Source organism: Hyperolius riggenbachi, chromosome 2, assembly GCF_040937935.1.
Source record: "Hyperolius riggenbachi isolate aHypRig1 chromosome 2, aHypRig1.pri, whole genome shotgun sequence".
Taxonomy (NCBI): Eukaryota; Metazoa; Chordata; class Amphibia; order Anura; family Hyperoliidae; genus Hyperolius; species Hyperolius riggenbachi.
In genome coordinates this window covers 324,542,672-324,560,015 of record NC_090647.1, presented here as the reverse complement: position 1 = coordinate 324,560,015, position 17,344 = coordinate 324,542,672, and the positions used below count along the sequence as shown (strand labels likewise).

General features: G+C 43.5%; 1 protein-coding gene across 1 annotated transcript in view; it reads left to right on the top strand.

Annotated features, from left to right (window-relative positions):
• The first annotated feature begins 647 nt into the window (after positions 1–647).
• FGR (FGR proto-oncogene, Src family tyrosine kinase) overlaps positions 648–17,344 on the top strand; it is a 51,330-nt gene continuing 34,633 nt past the window's right edge. The window contains exons 1-5 of the mRNA XM_068269257.1: positions 648–796; positions 7,927–8,022; positions 11,751–11,849; positions 13,365–13,468; positions 16,506–16,655. Of these exons, the coding sequence (XP_068125358.1) occupies positions 729–796; positions 7,927–8,022; positions 11,751–11,849; positions 13,365–13,468; positions 16,506–16,655 (517 nt within the window). The 5' untranslated portion in view covers positions 648–728. The remainder of the gene's footprint in view (positions 797–7,926; positions 8,023–11,750; positions 11,850–13,364; positions 13,469–16,505; positions 16,656–17,344) is intronic.

Here is a 17,344-nt window from a genome sequence, read left to right as displayed (position 1 = left end):
AATCAGATTGTATGGATCATCCAAGAGAGTGAATACTGGTTCATGTGTACCAGCATAGAGACATATAGTTGGATTATCTTGAAAAAAATGTTCCAGTTGTTTCTTCAGTGCTTTGCACTTGCTTTTGTAAGCCATCCCATTTGTCTGTCAGTAATGAAACATTACAGTAAAACAGTAAGTGAAATGCTCATTTTCTAAACTGTAGTAAAGGTAAATACCCTCTTTTAATGTTAATAGTCTAAAAGGATTATTTATTTTTGCAAGTAGGCTTGAGTAAGATACAATATCACCGGGTTATCAATTGTTCCCAGGGCCTTGCTAAGGGAGCCCTCTGTCACCTTGCAGTCTGCTTTACATTAAGGAGCAGTGGGGAACATTTTGAAAAACAGAGATGTCACGGGACCAAAAGTGGGACAGCTGCTCAAAATGACCAATCAGCATCCTACATCTGGGCATCTTCTCCACTTTGTACACTTGTGTTGGTCAATCTGCCCCAGTGTCACTTGATTGTGATATGAATATTTCCAATGGATTTATTTGAAGAATCCAGGTACAGGCAGAATAATTTTGCTTTCTCTACAGGCTATGGGCTGTAAACAGTGCAAAAAGACAAATGAAGAAAAAACAGAGGAAGCAGTTGTGGATAACTTCAGCAATCCTCGCTATTACCCAGACCCCACTTCACCTCGCCCAAACCAAGAATTCTGTGTGCCAGCCAACAAGCCAATATGCATCATGGATGGACTTTTCTTGGGTGGAGTACAAAGTGCTTTTGGAGGCGCAGCTTCTTCAGGAGGTAAGAAGCAAAATTGTCAATTGCATAAAACTTTACAGTGCTGCAGAGATATCTACATCTATATTCTCTACAGAAGACAACTAAAGCATATATTAGCGCTCACTATGCGTGGCTACCTTGATGACAGCCTAATAATAATCAACACTGCACGGATAAACCAGATACAGTTATTAAAGTCTAATAGACTATTCAAACACCCAGTTCATTTAGGTGGAGCGCTCCCTGCTCTCTGTGGAAAGCCAAGTATGAAATAGTAGATGGTGTGGGTTCAGCGCTCAAAAGACAGTCTCTGGTGCAAGGTCTTGTGATACAAAACACATATAGGGGGAGTATGCCAAGCAACACTCCCCCTCAAGCTGAATAGACTCACCGGATCCACTGGCCGGATTGGGCCCGCAATCGCTTTAGGGGTATAGGCCACCCCTCAGCCGGTCCTGCCGATCTCAGCTGGGCACTTGTACTCCTAGTCCAGCAGAGGGTCCACCCGATATGGATAGTAATCCAGTGGTTTAAGCCTCAAGGAAAAAAACGCTTGACATAGCGTAAAAGTATAAAGGGATTCCCTTGTTTATTAAAAAACACATAAAAGTGCCGAAGAATCAGCACACGATTCCATAAAAGTATACAATCCAGGTAAAAACGAGTAAGCTGATATATGGGGAGCACGCAGCTTTAGCTAGCGTGATGGCCGGTCACAGTTCCGCCTCAGCCCTTCCCCTACAGCAAGCCGCTCGTTAGTTTGGAAGCGTGTACCCGACTCCGTAGCTCCGCCCAACGCGTTTCGTTACTATAGTAACTCATCAGGGGTGCCCCTGATGAGTTACTATAGTAACGAAACGCGTTGGGCGGAGCTACGGAGCGGCGCTGCGTGTGACGTCATCGGACGCGGTGGACGTCGGGTACACGCTTCCAAACTAACGAGCGGCTTGCTGTAGGGGAAGGGCTGAGGCGGAACTGTGACCGGCGCTGAACCCACACCATCTACTATATTCTCTACAGAGTATGCAATTTAGGGATAAGCAGAACACAAATGTCCTATTTCAGGTAGGGTTCAAGCAACTAAATAAAACTAATATAATAGCATGTCAGCTCTTTTATGCAGAGAAACAGTAGAATATACAGGATCTTCTCAAAAAATTAGCATACTGTGATAAAGTTCATTATTTTCAGTAATGTACTGATAAACATTAGACTTTCATATATTTTAGATTCAAATACACACAACTGAAGTAGTTCAAGATTTTTATTGTTTTAATATTGATGATTTTGGCATACAGCTCATGAAAACCCACATTTCCTATCTCAAAAAATTAGCATATTTCATCCGACCAATAAAAGAAAAGTGTTTTTAAAACAAAAAAAGCCAACCTTCAAATAATTATGTTCAGTTATACACTCAATACTTGGTCGGGAATCCTTTTGCAGAAATGACTGCTTCAATGCGGCGTGGCATGGAGGCAATCAGCCTGTGGCACTGCTCAGGTGTTATGGAGGCCCAGGATGCTTCGATAGCGGCCTTTAGCTCATCCAGAATGTTGGGTCTTGCGTCTCTCAACTTTCTCTTCACAATATCCCACAGATTCTCTATGGGGGTCAGGTCTGGAGAGTTGGCAGGCCAATTGAGCATAGTAATACTATGGTCAGTAAACCATTTACCAGTGATTTGGCACTGCGAGCAGGTGCCAGGTCGTGCTGAAAAATGAAATCTTCATCTCCATAAAGCCTTTTCAGCAAATGGAAGCATGAAGTGCTCCAAAATCTCCTGATAGCTAGCTGCATTGACCCTGCCCTTGATAAAACACAGTGGACCAACACCAGCAGCTGACATGGCACCCCAGACCATCACTGACTGTGGGTACTTGACACTGGACTTCAGGCATTTTGGCATTTTCCTCTCCCCAGTCCTCCTCCAGACTCTGGCACCTTGATTTCCGAATGACATGTAAAAGTTGCTTTCATCCGAAAAAAGTACTTTGGACCACTGAGCAACAGTCCAGTGCTGCTTCTCTGTAGCCCAGGTCAGGCGCTTCTGCTGCTGTTTCTGGTTCAAAAGTGGGTTCATGCTTCCATCTGCTGAAAGACTTTATGGAGATGAAGATTTCATTTTTCAGCACGACGTGGCACCTGCTCACAGTGCCAAAACCACTGGTAAATGGTTTACTGACCATGGTATTACTGTGCTCAATTGGCCTGCCAACTTTCCTGACCTGAACCCCATAGAGAATCTGTGGGATATTGTGAATAGAAAGTTGACAGACGCAAGACCCAACACTCTGGATGAGCTTAAGGCCGCTATCGAAGCATCCTGGGCCTCCATAACACCTGAGCAGTGCCACAAGCTGATTGCCTCCATGCCATGCCGCATTGAAGCAGTAATTTCTGCAAAAGGATTCCCGACCAAGTATTGAGTGCATAACTGAGCATAATTATTTGAAGGTTGACTTTTTTTTGTTTTAAAAACACTTTTCTTTTATTGGTCGGATGAAATATGCTAATTTTTTGAGATAGGAATTTTGGGTTTTCATGAGCTGTATGCCAAAATCATCAATATTAAAACAATAAAAGGCTTAAACTACTTCAGTTGTGTGTATTTGAATCTAAAATATATGAAAGTCTAATGTTTATCAGTACATTACTGAAAAATAATGAACTTTATCACAGTATGCTAATTTTGTGAGAAGATCATGTACAAGACAACAGTTTTGGGCAATCCCTGCCCTTTGTCAAGTCAATGAACAAATTAAGTGGTAATTATTTTAAAGTGTAACTGTCAGGCATAAAATAAAAAAAATCAATTCTTTATTTTTATCTGGTAAACAATTAATAAGGATGCTAACCAGGCAATCCAAAAGTTAAAAATCACTCTTACTTTTATGGAGAACATAAAAGATCATTTCCCAGTTTCCCTGGCTCTTATTTGGTACATCTGCTGCACAAAGGAAGTTGCAGGGCATGCTGGGTTTTCTTGCTTAAAGTCTGAAGCCTCTTTTTCTTTCTTTTCTTTCTTTTTTTCTTCCTGAGATAGTATGGCTGACAGATCCTCTTTAAAGAGTACTTGAGGACAAAATTACAGGGCCTCAGATTTAATACTGACAGATGGGGGGGGGGGGGGGTCATGGGGTTAAATAAATACCTGTCCTGATGTCTTCAAGGCTTTGGTGATGTTTCGTTCCCCTCTTCGGCAGTACAGGGGCAGCCATGTATCCAAACACTGCTGAAGGTGTTCCGAAACCTACACCTGTGTGGTCTGGGCAGCCGCCAGTGAGGAGGTGGCTGCTGAGCTGAGGGTGGGCCAGTTTAGAGAAAAAATCACCAGGACCCAACTCAGAGGGGAGGCAGAGCGATCACCTGCCTGGAGGCATTGTGCCAGGACAGGTACGTTTTTAACTACATGACCCCCCCCCCCCCCATCCTCCATCATTTAGACAGAGCCTGTCATGACAGGCTCTGTCATTTACACCTGAAGTACTCTTTAAATACAACCAGCAGGAAGTGACAACATAATGCATTACCATAGATTAAACATAAATTAAGCCAGAATGTTCATATGTTTATAGTCACATATTCCTGCAGTGATCCCTTGCATGCATATTGACTGTCCATGATAATCTGGAATTATAATATGAATAAGTGAAGAGCAAAATTGTGGTTTAATCCCTTAGGAGTCACGGTATGCAATTTATTAATCCAATAGACTTCCTTTCTCCTTAATGTAAACAATTTATCCCCACCTCTTTGTAACATTGGCACATAATCGATCCCCAAGAACCTGAGATTATTGTAGTCAATGACTGCCATTTCATTTGTTCATTGACTTGAAAAAAGTGCAGGATTGCCTGAAACTGTTGTCTTTTATATCCTACTGTCACGCTGAATAAAAGAGCTGGTATGCAAATAAAGGAACCCATTCACTAAAACGATTTCCCGTCGAAATACAGCAGATTCGATCATTGTGATTGAATCTGCTCTTAAATCCACCCGAAATCAATCGATTCATTCAATCTGTCCAAGCGGAAAATTTAGCTCGATTGCCAGCGGTTCGGAAACGCGGCATTAGCGCCGTTTGATACGGTGACGACCAACGCAGCAATACATCTCCTGTCCACCGGCGCAAGTCCCCGGGTCCCTGGCGTCTCTCACTTCTTTTGGCGTCTTCTCCGTCTTCTCTTCACTTCTTGTCCCGTCCTGTGAGATGGCGAAAGTTCAAACAGTAGAGGGCGCTTGTCACAGGACTGGACAGGAAGTGAAGAGAAGATGGAGGAGGAGACTGGAAGAAGCAGGGAAAGCACGGACCCGGTGACTCGCTGCTGACCGGGGGGGGTCAGGGGCGGCGAGTAGTTGCACAGGTTGTGAATCGATTTCATGCTGAAATTGATTCAAAATCTGTGTACAGTTTGTGGGCAGCCATTAGATCACTCTCTGATAAGATTCGATCAGATAGGGATCTATCTGTTGGTCAATCTGGTGGCAATCGACCAGTGTATGGCAGCCTTAATTCTTGTCACTAACTGAACTTTAAAGGATCTCACATTGGTTTATTCCTAGCACAATGATTTACTAATAACCAAACCACAGTCTAGACTAGGACCAATTAACCTGGTCTATTTTGGGGAGGAAATTTACAATCCCTGGGAGAACATACTGACTTCTTGCAGCTCACATCTTGGAGAGTGCTAACCACTAAACAACCATGCTTCCCAGGCTTCACAGCATGGGATATACCACTATTTCTCTTTCTTGATGAATTAGCAGAACAATTTCTGCTTTTTGATTTGAGTTAAGGAGAGACAAGCATGTGAGTAAGGATACCATTAGGGTAATTTAGCTCTGAGGTAATCTATTTCAGTTTTAGAACATAGTAAAATCTATTTATTTTCCGACTATCAGCTGTCTAACTGAATGGCATACAAACATGCCATCAGCTAGCACTATGTCCTAAAATTTCTTTACCATCTCTTTACCATTAATTTTGTATATAGGATGACATTATATAAAAAATGTATAAATTAGTAAATGTGAAATGTAACTGTTTACATTAACCACAATTCTGATGGGTAGTTGCATCACAACCTCCCTGACTTGGGAGAGTCCCTAATCCTTGATTATAGTTGTAATCCATGGGTGAGATATATCTCATGTTTACATCTGTTGCAGATGTTAGACTAAGGGGAAAATTGTGTCTGTCTTTTCTATGTCATGATTTGCATACCTTCAGTCTTGATGCGCTTTGCGTTCTATGGGAGAAAATGTTATTGTATCGTATTGTATTGTATTGGTCCTGGTCCTTTTGGTTGGTTTAGAGACTATAGTGACCTGGTGCATCAGATGGGTATCAGTGGGATAGGCTTTGGGTTGCGGGACTCCCCACGTTGGTAAGGTCCCTGTTAATTATTGTATTTTACTGTCAAAAATTCTATATCCACAGTGGGTTGCAAAAGTATTCAGCCCCCTTGAAGTTTTCCACATTTTGTCACATTACTGCCACAAACATGCATCAATTTTATTGGAATTCCACGTGAAAGACCAATAACAAAGTGGTGTACATGTAAGAAGTGGAACGAAAATCATACATTATTCTAAACATTTTTTACAAATCAATAACTGCAAAGTTGGGTATGCGTAATTATTCGGCCCCCCTGAGTCAATACTTTGTAGAGCCACCTTTTGCTGCAATTACAGCTGCCAGTCTTTTAGAGTATGTCTCTACCAGCTTTGCACATCTAGAGACTGACATTCTTGCCCATTCTTCTTTGCAAAACAGCTCCAGCTCAGTCAGATTAGATGTACAGCGTTTGTGAACAGCAGTTTTCAGATCTTGCCACAGATTCTCGATTGGATTTAGATCTGGACTTTGACTGGGCCATTCTAACACATATACATTTTTTGTTTTAAACAATTCCATTGTTGCCCTGGCTTTATGTTTAGGGTCATTGTCCTGCTGGAAGGTGAACCTCCATCCCAGTCTCAAGTCTTTTGCTGTCTCCAAGAGGTTTTCTTCCACGTTTGCCCTGTATTTGGCTCCATCCATCTTCCCATCAACTCTGACCAGCTTCCCTGTCTCTGCTGAAGAGATGCACCCCCCGAGCATGATGCTGCCACCTCCATATTTGACAGTGGGGATGGTGTGTTCAGAGTGATGTGCAGTGTTAGTTTTCTGCCACACATAGTGTTTTGCATTTTGGCCAAAAAGTTCCATTTTGGTCTCATCTGACCAGAGCACCTTCTTCCACATGGTTGCTGTGTCCCCCACATGGCTTGTGGCAAACTGCAAACGGGACTTCTTATGCTTTCTGTTAACAATGCCTTTCTTCTTGCCACTCTTCCATAAAGGCCAACTTTGTACAGTGCATGACTAATAGTTGTCCTATGGACAGAGTCTCCCACCTGAGCTGTAGATCTCTGCAGATCGTCCAGAGTCACCATGGGCCTCTTGACTGCATTTCTGATCAGCGCTCTCCTTGTTCGGCCTGTGAGTTTAGGTGGATGGCCTTGTCTTGGTAGGTGTACAGTTGTGCCATACTCCTTCCATTTCTGAATGATCGCTTGAACAGTGCTCCGTGGGATGTTCAAGGCTTTAAAAATCTTTTTGTAGCCTCAGCCTGTTTTAAATTTCTCAATAACTTGATCCTTGACCTGTCTTGTGTGTTCTTTGGACTTCACGGTGTTGTTGCTCCCAATATTCTCTTAGACAACCTCTGAGGCCATCACAGAGCAGCTGTATTTGTACTGACATTAGATTACACACAGGTGCACCTTATTTAGTCATTAGCACTCATCAAGCAATGTCTATAGGCAACTGACTGCACTCAGATGAAAGGGGGCTGAATAATTATGCACACACCACTTTGCAGTTATTTATTTGTAAACAATGTTTGGAATCATGTATGATTTTCATTCCACTTCTCACGTGTACACCACTTTGTGTTGGTCTTTCATGTGGAATTCCAATAAAATTGATTTATGTTTGTGGCAGTAATATGACAAAATGTGGAAAACTTCAAGGGGGCCGAATACTTTTGCAACCCACTGTATCTAATTCAATTAAAAACTTCTATTTAAAAAATGTAACTGTTCAGTTAAAGGAAACACTACTCATGTTCTAAGTGCTTCTTTAATTTCCACTTGTTTAGGAGGAGTGACCACCTTCATTTGTATGATTATGAAGCTCGTACGGAGGATGATCTGAGTTTTATAAAGGGAGAGAAATTCCACATTATCAGCACTTCGTATGTAACTCATTGCTAAGAGATAAAATCCTTCTTTGTGTGATGTCTTTAATATGCTTCAGTCTAAATGTTGCCATGTTTCATATCACCCCACTTCAAATGTATAGTGTTACGCTACACACTCATCAAACGAGGCAGGAAGATGGATCCAGCGTTGAAGTCCCATGACAAGCGATCCCTGATCCATCTTCCTGCCGCCGGGTATTCGCGATGTTGCATGACAGGCTTAAACAAGAGTTCAAACGATCGCGATACTTTGTACGGGAGTCGTCGGGGATCGACCTGAACCGAGCTTCTGTTTTCATTGCTTAACGATGCACGATCGTGGTGGGGGCAACATAATTTAATATGCTTCTGTTAAATAATGTTGCCCGACGTTGGGTAGCATCACCGCAAATATTGCCCGGTGGGTACACAGCATAAGGCTTCTTTTACATGGGAGGCTGAAGGCAGTGAAACCATCACCTCTTATCTGCCCCCATGCACCCCCTCGGAAGCACTTGGTATGGGCAGTTGGGAAGCATCCTTCTCCAGGAGTCACAGCTGCGTGCTGCCTGGTAACTGCACCGTGTGTCAAACACTGACTGGCATGGGGTACAAATGCTGCCTCTCTGGTCCATGCAATTGCAGTCAGAAGTCGTTAAGTGGCAAGCAGATCAGAGCCTGAGCTGTATGCTAAACATGCAGTTTAGCTGGCTGTGTGAAAAGAGCCCTTAGGCCTCTTTCACACAGAGAGGGGGCTAACAGGTCAGCTGCTCCCATGCACTCGCCAGGCACTGGCAAGCTCTCATGAACCGATTCTAAGCTGCCCAACAACAGTATCTTGTGTCAAATGCTGACACGTGGGTTACAGACACTGCATGAAATTGCAGCCACAGGGTCCTAAGTGTTCAGTAGATTGGAGGTTGAGCTGCACAGTAAGCGTGCAGTTCAGCCTTCCATGTGAAAAAGCCCTTAGCAGGTAATCAGAATTCAGTTAATTGTTACCAGAAAGCATTCCAGATGCTGAACTCAGAATGTTACCTGGCCTAACATTCCCTGGTATCCAGCTGCCACCACTTACAGGAATGACATGGGTGTCGATTAGAAGCAGCACCCTACCAATTAGTAGTGGCAATGAAAAAAAATCAGCATTCATATTTGAGCCTTGCTAGGCACTTCCAGAATGACTAGCTAGACTACTTCCACATCTCTCTTTTCCCCGCCTACATTTAGTTCTCATTACATGTGGCGACAGTAATGTTCTCACAGTTCAGCATATTGCTCTGCAGAGCTTAACAACAGCATATTTGTGGTTCACAGTAACATTTCTTATCTAAATTGCCACAAACACAGAACTGAGAATTTTATAAAACATTGCACATTTAACTCCACATACTCACCACTATTGTTTAGTTAGAGTCCCTCACAGCACATATTTTCAAGTAAATTTTGCTGATCTAACATGAAATCTAAAACGATGCAAAGCATTACTAAAATCATAAAAAAAAGTTGCCTAGCTGCTAGCACATAGCAAAGTCATAGAAATAACAAGGATTAAAGCCCTGCTTGTCATATTGACCATTAAAGAGAACCCGAGGTGGCTTTGTATAACGTTAGTGGGGCACAGAGGCTGGTTGGGCACACTAACACCAGCCTCTGTTGCCCCATTGTGTGTGTCAAAGACCCCCCTGCTCACCGCTATCCTCCCCGCAGTGCTGGCGACACGCAGCGCGTCGCCAGCACAATGTTTACCCTAGCGCTGTCTGTCAGCGCCGCTCCCCCGCCTCCTCCGCATCGCCGCTACCCGCCCTCGTCCCTTCCCTCCAATCAGCGTGAGGGAAGGGACGAGGGCGGGTAGCGGCGATGCGGAGGAGGCGGCGGAGCGGCGCTGACAGACAGCGCTAGGGTAAACATTGTGCTGGCGACACGCTGCGTGTCGCCAGCATTGCGGGGGTATAGCGGCGAGCAGGGGGGTCTTTGACACACACAATGGGGCAACAGAGGCTGGTGTTAGTGTGCCCAACCAGCCTCTGTGCCCCACTAACGTTATACAAAGCCACCTCGGGTTCTCTTTAAGTCAGAGGAACAGGGATGCTGCCATATGTTGTTTCCATATAAACAATGCCAATTGCCTGGCTATTCTGCTGATGTTTCATACTAGGTACACACAAAGCAATTTCCTGTCAGATCGACAGGTAATCTGACAGGAAGTTGCATCTTGTGCAAATGTCCAAACTACTCCAGATCAATAAAGGGATCGATTTTCCAATGATAACTTCCCAAAATTGATCCCATTATTGTTTGCGAGCCAATCGGGCATTTCGGAAATAATCGGTGCAATCCTGTCAATTGCATGGGAAGTTGCATTGTGTCAAGTCTACCTAGCTTCAGACTTCATCAGTGCCTGAATCACACATCGCAAAACAAGTAGGTGGCCAGTGTAGTCAGTGCAGTTAAAGCATCTAATCTCATTCTGGGTCCATGGCTAAAACTATTGAAGGCAGAAGGTCAGTAGGATAGTCAGGCAATATGCATTGTTTAAAAAAGGGCTAGCTTTATACCAGGCTGGACCCCAGGCAGAAGAATGGCTTGGGGCATCTGTCCTCCACCAGTTTATCATTTGAAAGGGTGCTCAGGCATATGGTAGTATCTCAGTCAAGCATGTGAGAGAGACTACAAAGTGTTATAATGCAACAGAGTCCGTTTGACTTTTGTCTGTGGGGCACATCCTAGTTGTTAGAAAACTATGGGGCCCCCAGATACCGGAGTTAAGCAGCTGGAATCTTTAGATACAAAAACTAAGTAACCTTGTGCCCCTCTCCCTCCAGATCACAAAACTAAGTAGTCATATGCCTCCAAACACAAGATTTGGGTTGCTCAAATAAAACTCCCACTGCCCAGATAAAAATATTAAGTACTCTTGTGCCCCCAGATACCAGAAATAGGCAAAGGTTAAGAAGGAAAAAAATAGTCAGGTTATCTGAAATACAAACTGTAAGTAGTCTCATGCCTCCAGATACTTAAGTAGCCATATGTGCCCAGGTATCAGTGTTAGGAAATAATATTATTAGGTTACCATGTGTGACCAGAGAAAATAAGCGCTTGTGGACAGGTGAGTTACTTGCCTTTGCCTTTGTAGAGTGTTCTGCTAACCATTCTGTATTTCTGCAACATGCCTCATGGACAACTACACAGTCCCCTAGCGCATGGAGCAGGCCCACTAGGTCCAAGGCAGTTGCCTCAGTGGACACGTAGGTAAACGGACCATGGTTTAAAGTGAAATCAATATGGCAGCCTCCATATTCCTCACATCACTGGATCACTTCACGAGACAATTATTGACAGTTTTATAGTGTGCCTTGCTATGCAAACTGACTGTTGATAACTTTCTGCATGGGCCCTATGGTTTATATTGGATGTCTGACACTCCTGGTTACAAAAGACACCAAAGGACATGGATAGACGCAGCGTACACTGGATTTGCTGTAACCATCCAGACTGAGAAGAACCCCAGCAAATATGAACCTAGCCTTTATCTTTACAGTGTATCCTTCCTGTGTTTAAATGGATAACATTTTGCATTTTTGCTCATATTAAACATGGCTCTTCTTCAAGGTACAAGAACACTCTTTATTCTGCAAACCCCAGCACTGAATTATGAAAGAAAGAAAGCAAATCTAATATCAATGATATAAAACAACATAGGTGCTATTGTTAATAAATAAAATTACTGTTTTTCTTTGCAGTGAGGGTGACTGGTGGGAGGCCAGATCACTGCGCTCTGGATTCACAGGATACATTCCCAGTAACTATGTGGCTCCATTGAATTCAATACAAGCTGAAGAGTAAGTGCAGCGCTTCACATTTCAGAATTCGTGTTTGACTTTAATTTGCTTGTATGCACAAAAATACTCCTTAGTATTTTATAATAGAAAACTAGCAGCTGTCTGACAGCTTGTTTTTGATTGTAAGCCCTGCTGAGGGACAGCTAATTACATGAATTGCTGTTGAAAATGTCAGTGCTGTAAAAAAAAATTCATAATGATAAAAAATAATCTGCAGAGCCACCAGTTGATGTGATACAGTTTAAGACACTACAAGTTTCCCTGTCTTTTTGTTGCTGTACTTCTCTTATTCTACCTCTGACTCATATCTATCTGGTTCCGAAGCAGGAAACTTGGTTGCCCCCTATCGGAAGAAACTTAGGCGCTGCCAATTTGGGTGTCCGATATATAGCGGGCATCCCGGGTGCCAAAATGTGACAGTAACACTATATCTGAACTGTATAATGGCGCCTATGGCGATGTATTGGCAGCGGGGGTCGGTTAAGCGTGGGGGTGGAACTGTTATGGTTAGGCTTGAAGGGGGTGTTGTGGGGAGGGGGGCAGTTAAGGTTAGGCACGTGTGTGCGTGTGTGTGTGTGGCTGCATCCTCAGTAGGCTTTCAAATGTCTCACCTGACCTGAATCAGGTCACATGCACGCATCGGGAGGCGTACAGAGGATGCAGCAGAACAGTTAGCAGCTATAAGAAGTGCAGAAGACAGGTGCCCAGAGATCCGGTAAGTGTCTCCCGACTCCAGCCACAGTTCTGCATTAGTGGGAGAAAGAGCTTTGTGGGAGGCAGGGCAGTCAGTGTTACACTAAAGCTCCCGGTAGCTTGAACTCTCAAGCAATCAGAAATTACACATAACCAGTGTCAGAAAATCCCCATCTGTGCCGAATAATCAAGACCCAACTGTAGCTCATTATTCAGCTCTTGGGGAAGAGGAATCTGATCTAATACCTTGTGGGACAATGTGGCAAGGTGGTAAGTGATCGATATTAGGCAGATATTGATAATCCACCCCATCTAGTTAGTGTTTTCCCAGAAAACTTAGGTGCATACACTAATTACACTAATAGTCCTACTAAGAAATTGCCCCTTTCTGTTTTCCTGCATTGCAGGTGTCATCTATGCAAATGAGCAAGTTGAATATAGCCTGCTGTCCTGAAAAGTAAATAGAATACAAAGCTCTTCTATTTGGATGAGAAAACACTGCTGTTAACATTTCAATTTCAATGCTGAAAAGTTCAAAGGCTTGTTATTTCTGTTTGTTTTGCAGCTGAATGAAGCACATGTTGTATTAGACTACCATTTAAAATTCTGTCTTAAAAATGCAGGCCTTAAATTAAATATAAATATTATGCTTATTTCGAAGTTACTAATGTGCTATCATTAATACTGCACAAACAACAATTAATAATCTCATACGTTTATTTTCTATCAAACTGAAACACATGGCGTGGTGATCGGATAATATTGTCCTAAATGTCTTAAACTACATTTGCACTGGTAATAACAGCATTCTGTTCTTTACAGGTGGTATTTTGGTAAACTTGGCAGGAAGGATGCAGAGAGGCAGCTTATGGCTGAAGGAAACACACCAGGAAGCTACGTGATAAGAGAAAGTGAAGCTACAAAGGGTGAGTCCCATTAATGAGACAAAACCTGTTAAAAGCAGAAGGCAGCTGGCCAGACTAGGGCTATGACCACACTGGTTACAAACACCCAACATTCGATTGGCGTTACATCTGGCAGACGCTGCATGCAACATCTTTCTTGGGCTCAAGCACTGTAACAGACTTGTACGGAAGTACTTTTGTGCACTGTTCATAAGCTGTACCGACATTTGCAAAGCATCATGACCATCTGTTGCCAAAAGGAAAAGGGCCCAGACTGTACCTTGAAGGGTCAGGAATCATCTTCCCTTGACTACAAAGAGAGCGAGTATGCTCCATCTGTAAAGGGGAAAAAGGGCATCCACACAGCTTACCACTCTTTACTAGGGATGCTCATTCGGATTCTGCAGAATTGAAATGTCCACATTTACGATTGGAAATCAGCAAATTTTCCAAAATGGAAATTGGAATTCTACGGAAATCCGATTTACTGCAACTTGGTAATTCCCAATCACAGAACTCGGAAGCATTAGCCCAATCGGAGAATGCATAATTTTTTTGCAAAAATCAGTTTACCGTGGTAATTTTAGACCAATCACAAGATTCCCTTTTTATGATTTTTTTTGCAATTTTTTTGCATTGTCTGATGCAAAAAATTATAAATAAAATACTCCTCAGAAATTGGAAAAACTGTAAATCCGAAATTGGAAAAACGTAAATCAGAAATTGCCATTGGTGGAAATTAGAATTTCTGTGGAATCAGAAATGGGCATCTCTAACCATCCTTACACTTTACTAGAGATGTAGCGAACGGTTCGCCGGCGAACGGTTCCAGGCGAACTTTGGTGGTTCGCGTTCGCCTGGAGCAGGCGAACTTTTGAGGAAATTTGATTCGCCCCATAATGCACTATGAGGGTCAACTTTGACTCTCTGCATCACAGTCAGCAGGCACATTGTAGCCATTCAGGCTACACTAAGCCCTGGAGGCCCCCCCCCCCCCCCCCCCCCTTATATAAGGCAGGCTCGCTGGCCATGATGCTCACTCGTGTGTCTGCTGCAAATAGACAGACTAGGGAGAGCTGCTGCAGATTTTTTCTCCTAGGGAAAGATTAGTTAGGCTCTTGGCTTGCTCCTGGCTGATTGTTATTGTTAAAATAGCACCCCTCAACAGCACTTTTGAGAGCTAATGTTTTCCTGATGTGTTTTTTTTGTGTGTGTTGCTCACTGACACTGACATGATACAGCCCTATCTGTTGCAGCTGGACCTTGGTAATTGTTATTACTGTGCCAGCCAGGCCCTGCCTAACTATCTATACTGGGACACCTACCTATGCCTACCTAACTACTGGGGCACCTACTTACCTATAAGGGGACACCTACCTACCTACCTATACTAGGGGACCTACCTATGCCTACCTACCTATACTGGGACTCCTACCTATGCCTAGCTAACTACTGGGACACCTACCTATGCCTACCTACCTATACTGGGTCTCCTACTTATGCCTAGCTAACTACTGAGGCACCTACCTATGCCTACCTACTTATACTGGGTCTCCTACCTATGCCTAGCTAACTACTGAGGCACCTACCTATGCCTACCTACCTATACTGGGTCTCCTACCTATGCCTAGCTAACTACTGAGGCACCTACCTATGTCTACCTACCTATACTGGGACTCCTACCTGTGCCTAGCTAACTACTGAGGCACCTACCTATGCCTACCTATCTATACTGGGACTCCTACCTATGCCTAGCTAACTACTGAGGCACCTACCTATGCCTACCTACCTATACTGGGACTCCTACCTATGCCTAGCTAACTACTGGGACACCTATCTATGCCTACCTACCTATACTGGGTCTCCTACCTATGCCTAGCTAACTACTGAGGCACCTACATATGCCTACCTACCTATACTGGGACTCCTACCTACGCCTAGCTAACTACTGGGACACCTACCTATGCCTACCTACCTATACTGGGTCTCCTACCTATGCCTAGCTAACTACTGAGGCACCTACCTATGCCTACCTACCTATACTGGAACTCCTACCTATGCCTACCTACATACAAGAAGATAATAAGGTCGTTGCTTTATTGTGGACAGACCAAATTTGATCAGCTGGACAGTCACTGTTGTTCTATCATTGAGCTACCACAGCCCGGCGACCATATGGGCTGGAAAACTGCCACGTCCTGCACTCTGGCCATGTTGCGCATCAGTCCAGCACGGCTGTCACTACGCAAACAGCTGTTTGCGTTGCGTTACTCAGTGAGTTTGGTGTGTCAGTGTGAAGCAGTACTCTAATTACACTCCCTGATTGATGTATACACATGCAAGATGTTTGAAAGCACTTTAGGCCTTCAATTTAGCATTCAATGTGATTTCTGCCCTTAAAACGCTGCTTTGCGTCAAATCCAGATTCTACCCTGGGACTTTGGGCATGTATCCCACTCCGCCATGCCCCCCTCCAGGTGTTAGACCCCTTGAAACATGTTTTCCATCACTTTTGTGGCCAGCATAATTTTTTCTATTTTTCAAAGTTCGCCTCCCCATTGAAGTCTATTGCGGTTCGGAGGTTCGCGACATCACTACACTTTACATCTCTCATCCTTCATATCTACTGCAGCAAGCATGTTGTGGAGATCTTGCCAGTAATCCTTTTTGCTATGCTCCTGCACATAGGGCCAGCTCCACACTCTTCACACACCTACAGCAATCTAAGCTAGCACATGGTTAAAAGAGACCTGGGTCAACATTGTAACCAACCCTCCTACCCATAAGTCCCTGCAACACGATCATTTCCTCTTTATCTGGACTGCACTGGGACACCTCTGGTGCCAAACAAATGCCAGACTCATCTCAGTGTTATCTGTTGAATGTGCAATAAATATTGATACAGCATTACCTACTGTTCATTTTTCAGATGATAATGTGAATCTACCATCTCATCTAAAGTATAATGACAGAGATATTGGCTGATTTCTTTAGAAGGTGCTAATTCCCTGTTTTTTCTGATCGTTCAGCACTTGTCATTGGTTTGCTTCTCTTTTAGGAGCCTTCTCTCTCTCTGTTCGAGACTGGGACAACATCAAAGGAGATCACATCAAACATTATAAAATCCGCAAAATTGATAATGGAGGTTTTTACATTACATCCCGGGTCCAGTTTGACACAGTGCAGGAACTAGTGCAATATTATAAAGGTATGTTTTCATGTATGCATCGATCAATCAATCACAAATAACATTTGTCAAACGTATTTAATTGCCCAATCCAGGCACAGAGATTTTACAAGTCTTGTATAGGCATCCATATGAGAAGCTTGTTTGTATCTACACAGAAACTCATTGACCAGCTGTTGCCAAAGAAACCACTTTTAAAATACCCGGACAAGAGCTGCGTCCCCAGTCACTTCCTGCATCACAGACCTTCATTGCTATAAAGGGAAGTCTTCTCAATTCAGTCTGTACCCCTGTCTCTGCAGTCTGTACCAGGATGATGCAATCTAAGCACTAGCAGCAGGCGCCCCACCTACAAAGTTATCAACTCCTTTAACTCAGCCGCTTTAGGTCATGTAACCAAATTTTTAGCTGCGGAACTAACATTAGGGCACTTTGATTACTTAGGCTGGATTTACACTACACTGTATGAAAAACTGTTCAGTTTTCCATTGAATGGATCAACTTCTTACATTGTGCATCATTTTTTTCATCCAGTTTTCTGATCCCTTACATTCAATACCCATTTGGCGCTTTTCCCATCGCTGCTACCACCATCCAATTGGGTCCATGCACAATGGGAATACCTTTATACCGATCGTAGATCCCCAACAGAGGCATCACAACCTACCATTGGTTTGCAATAGACCAGTGGGAATCACCCCTCCCCACCT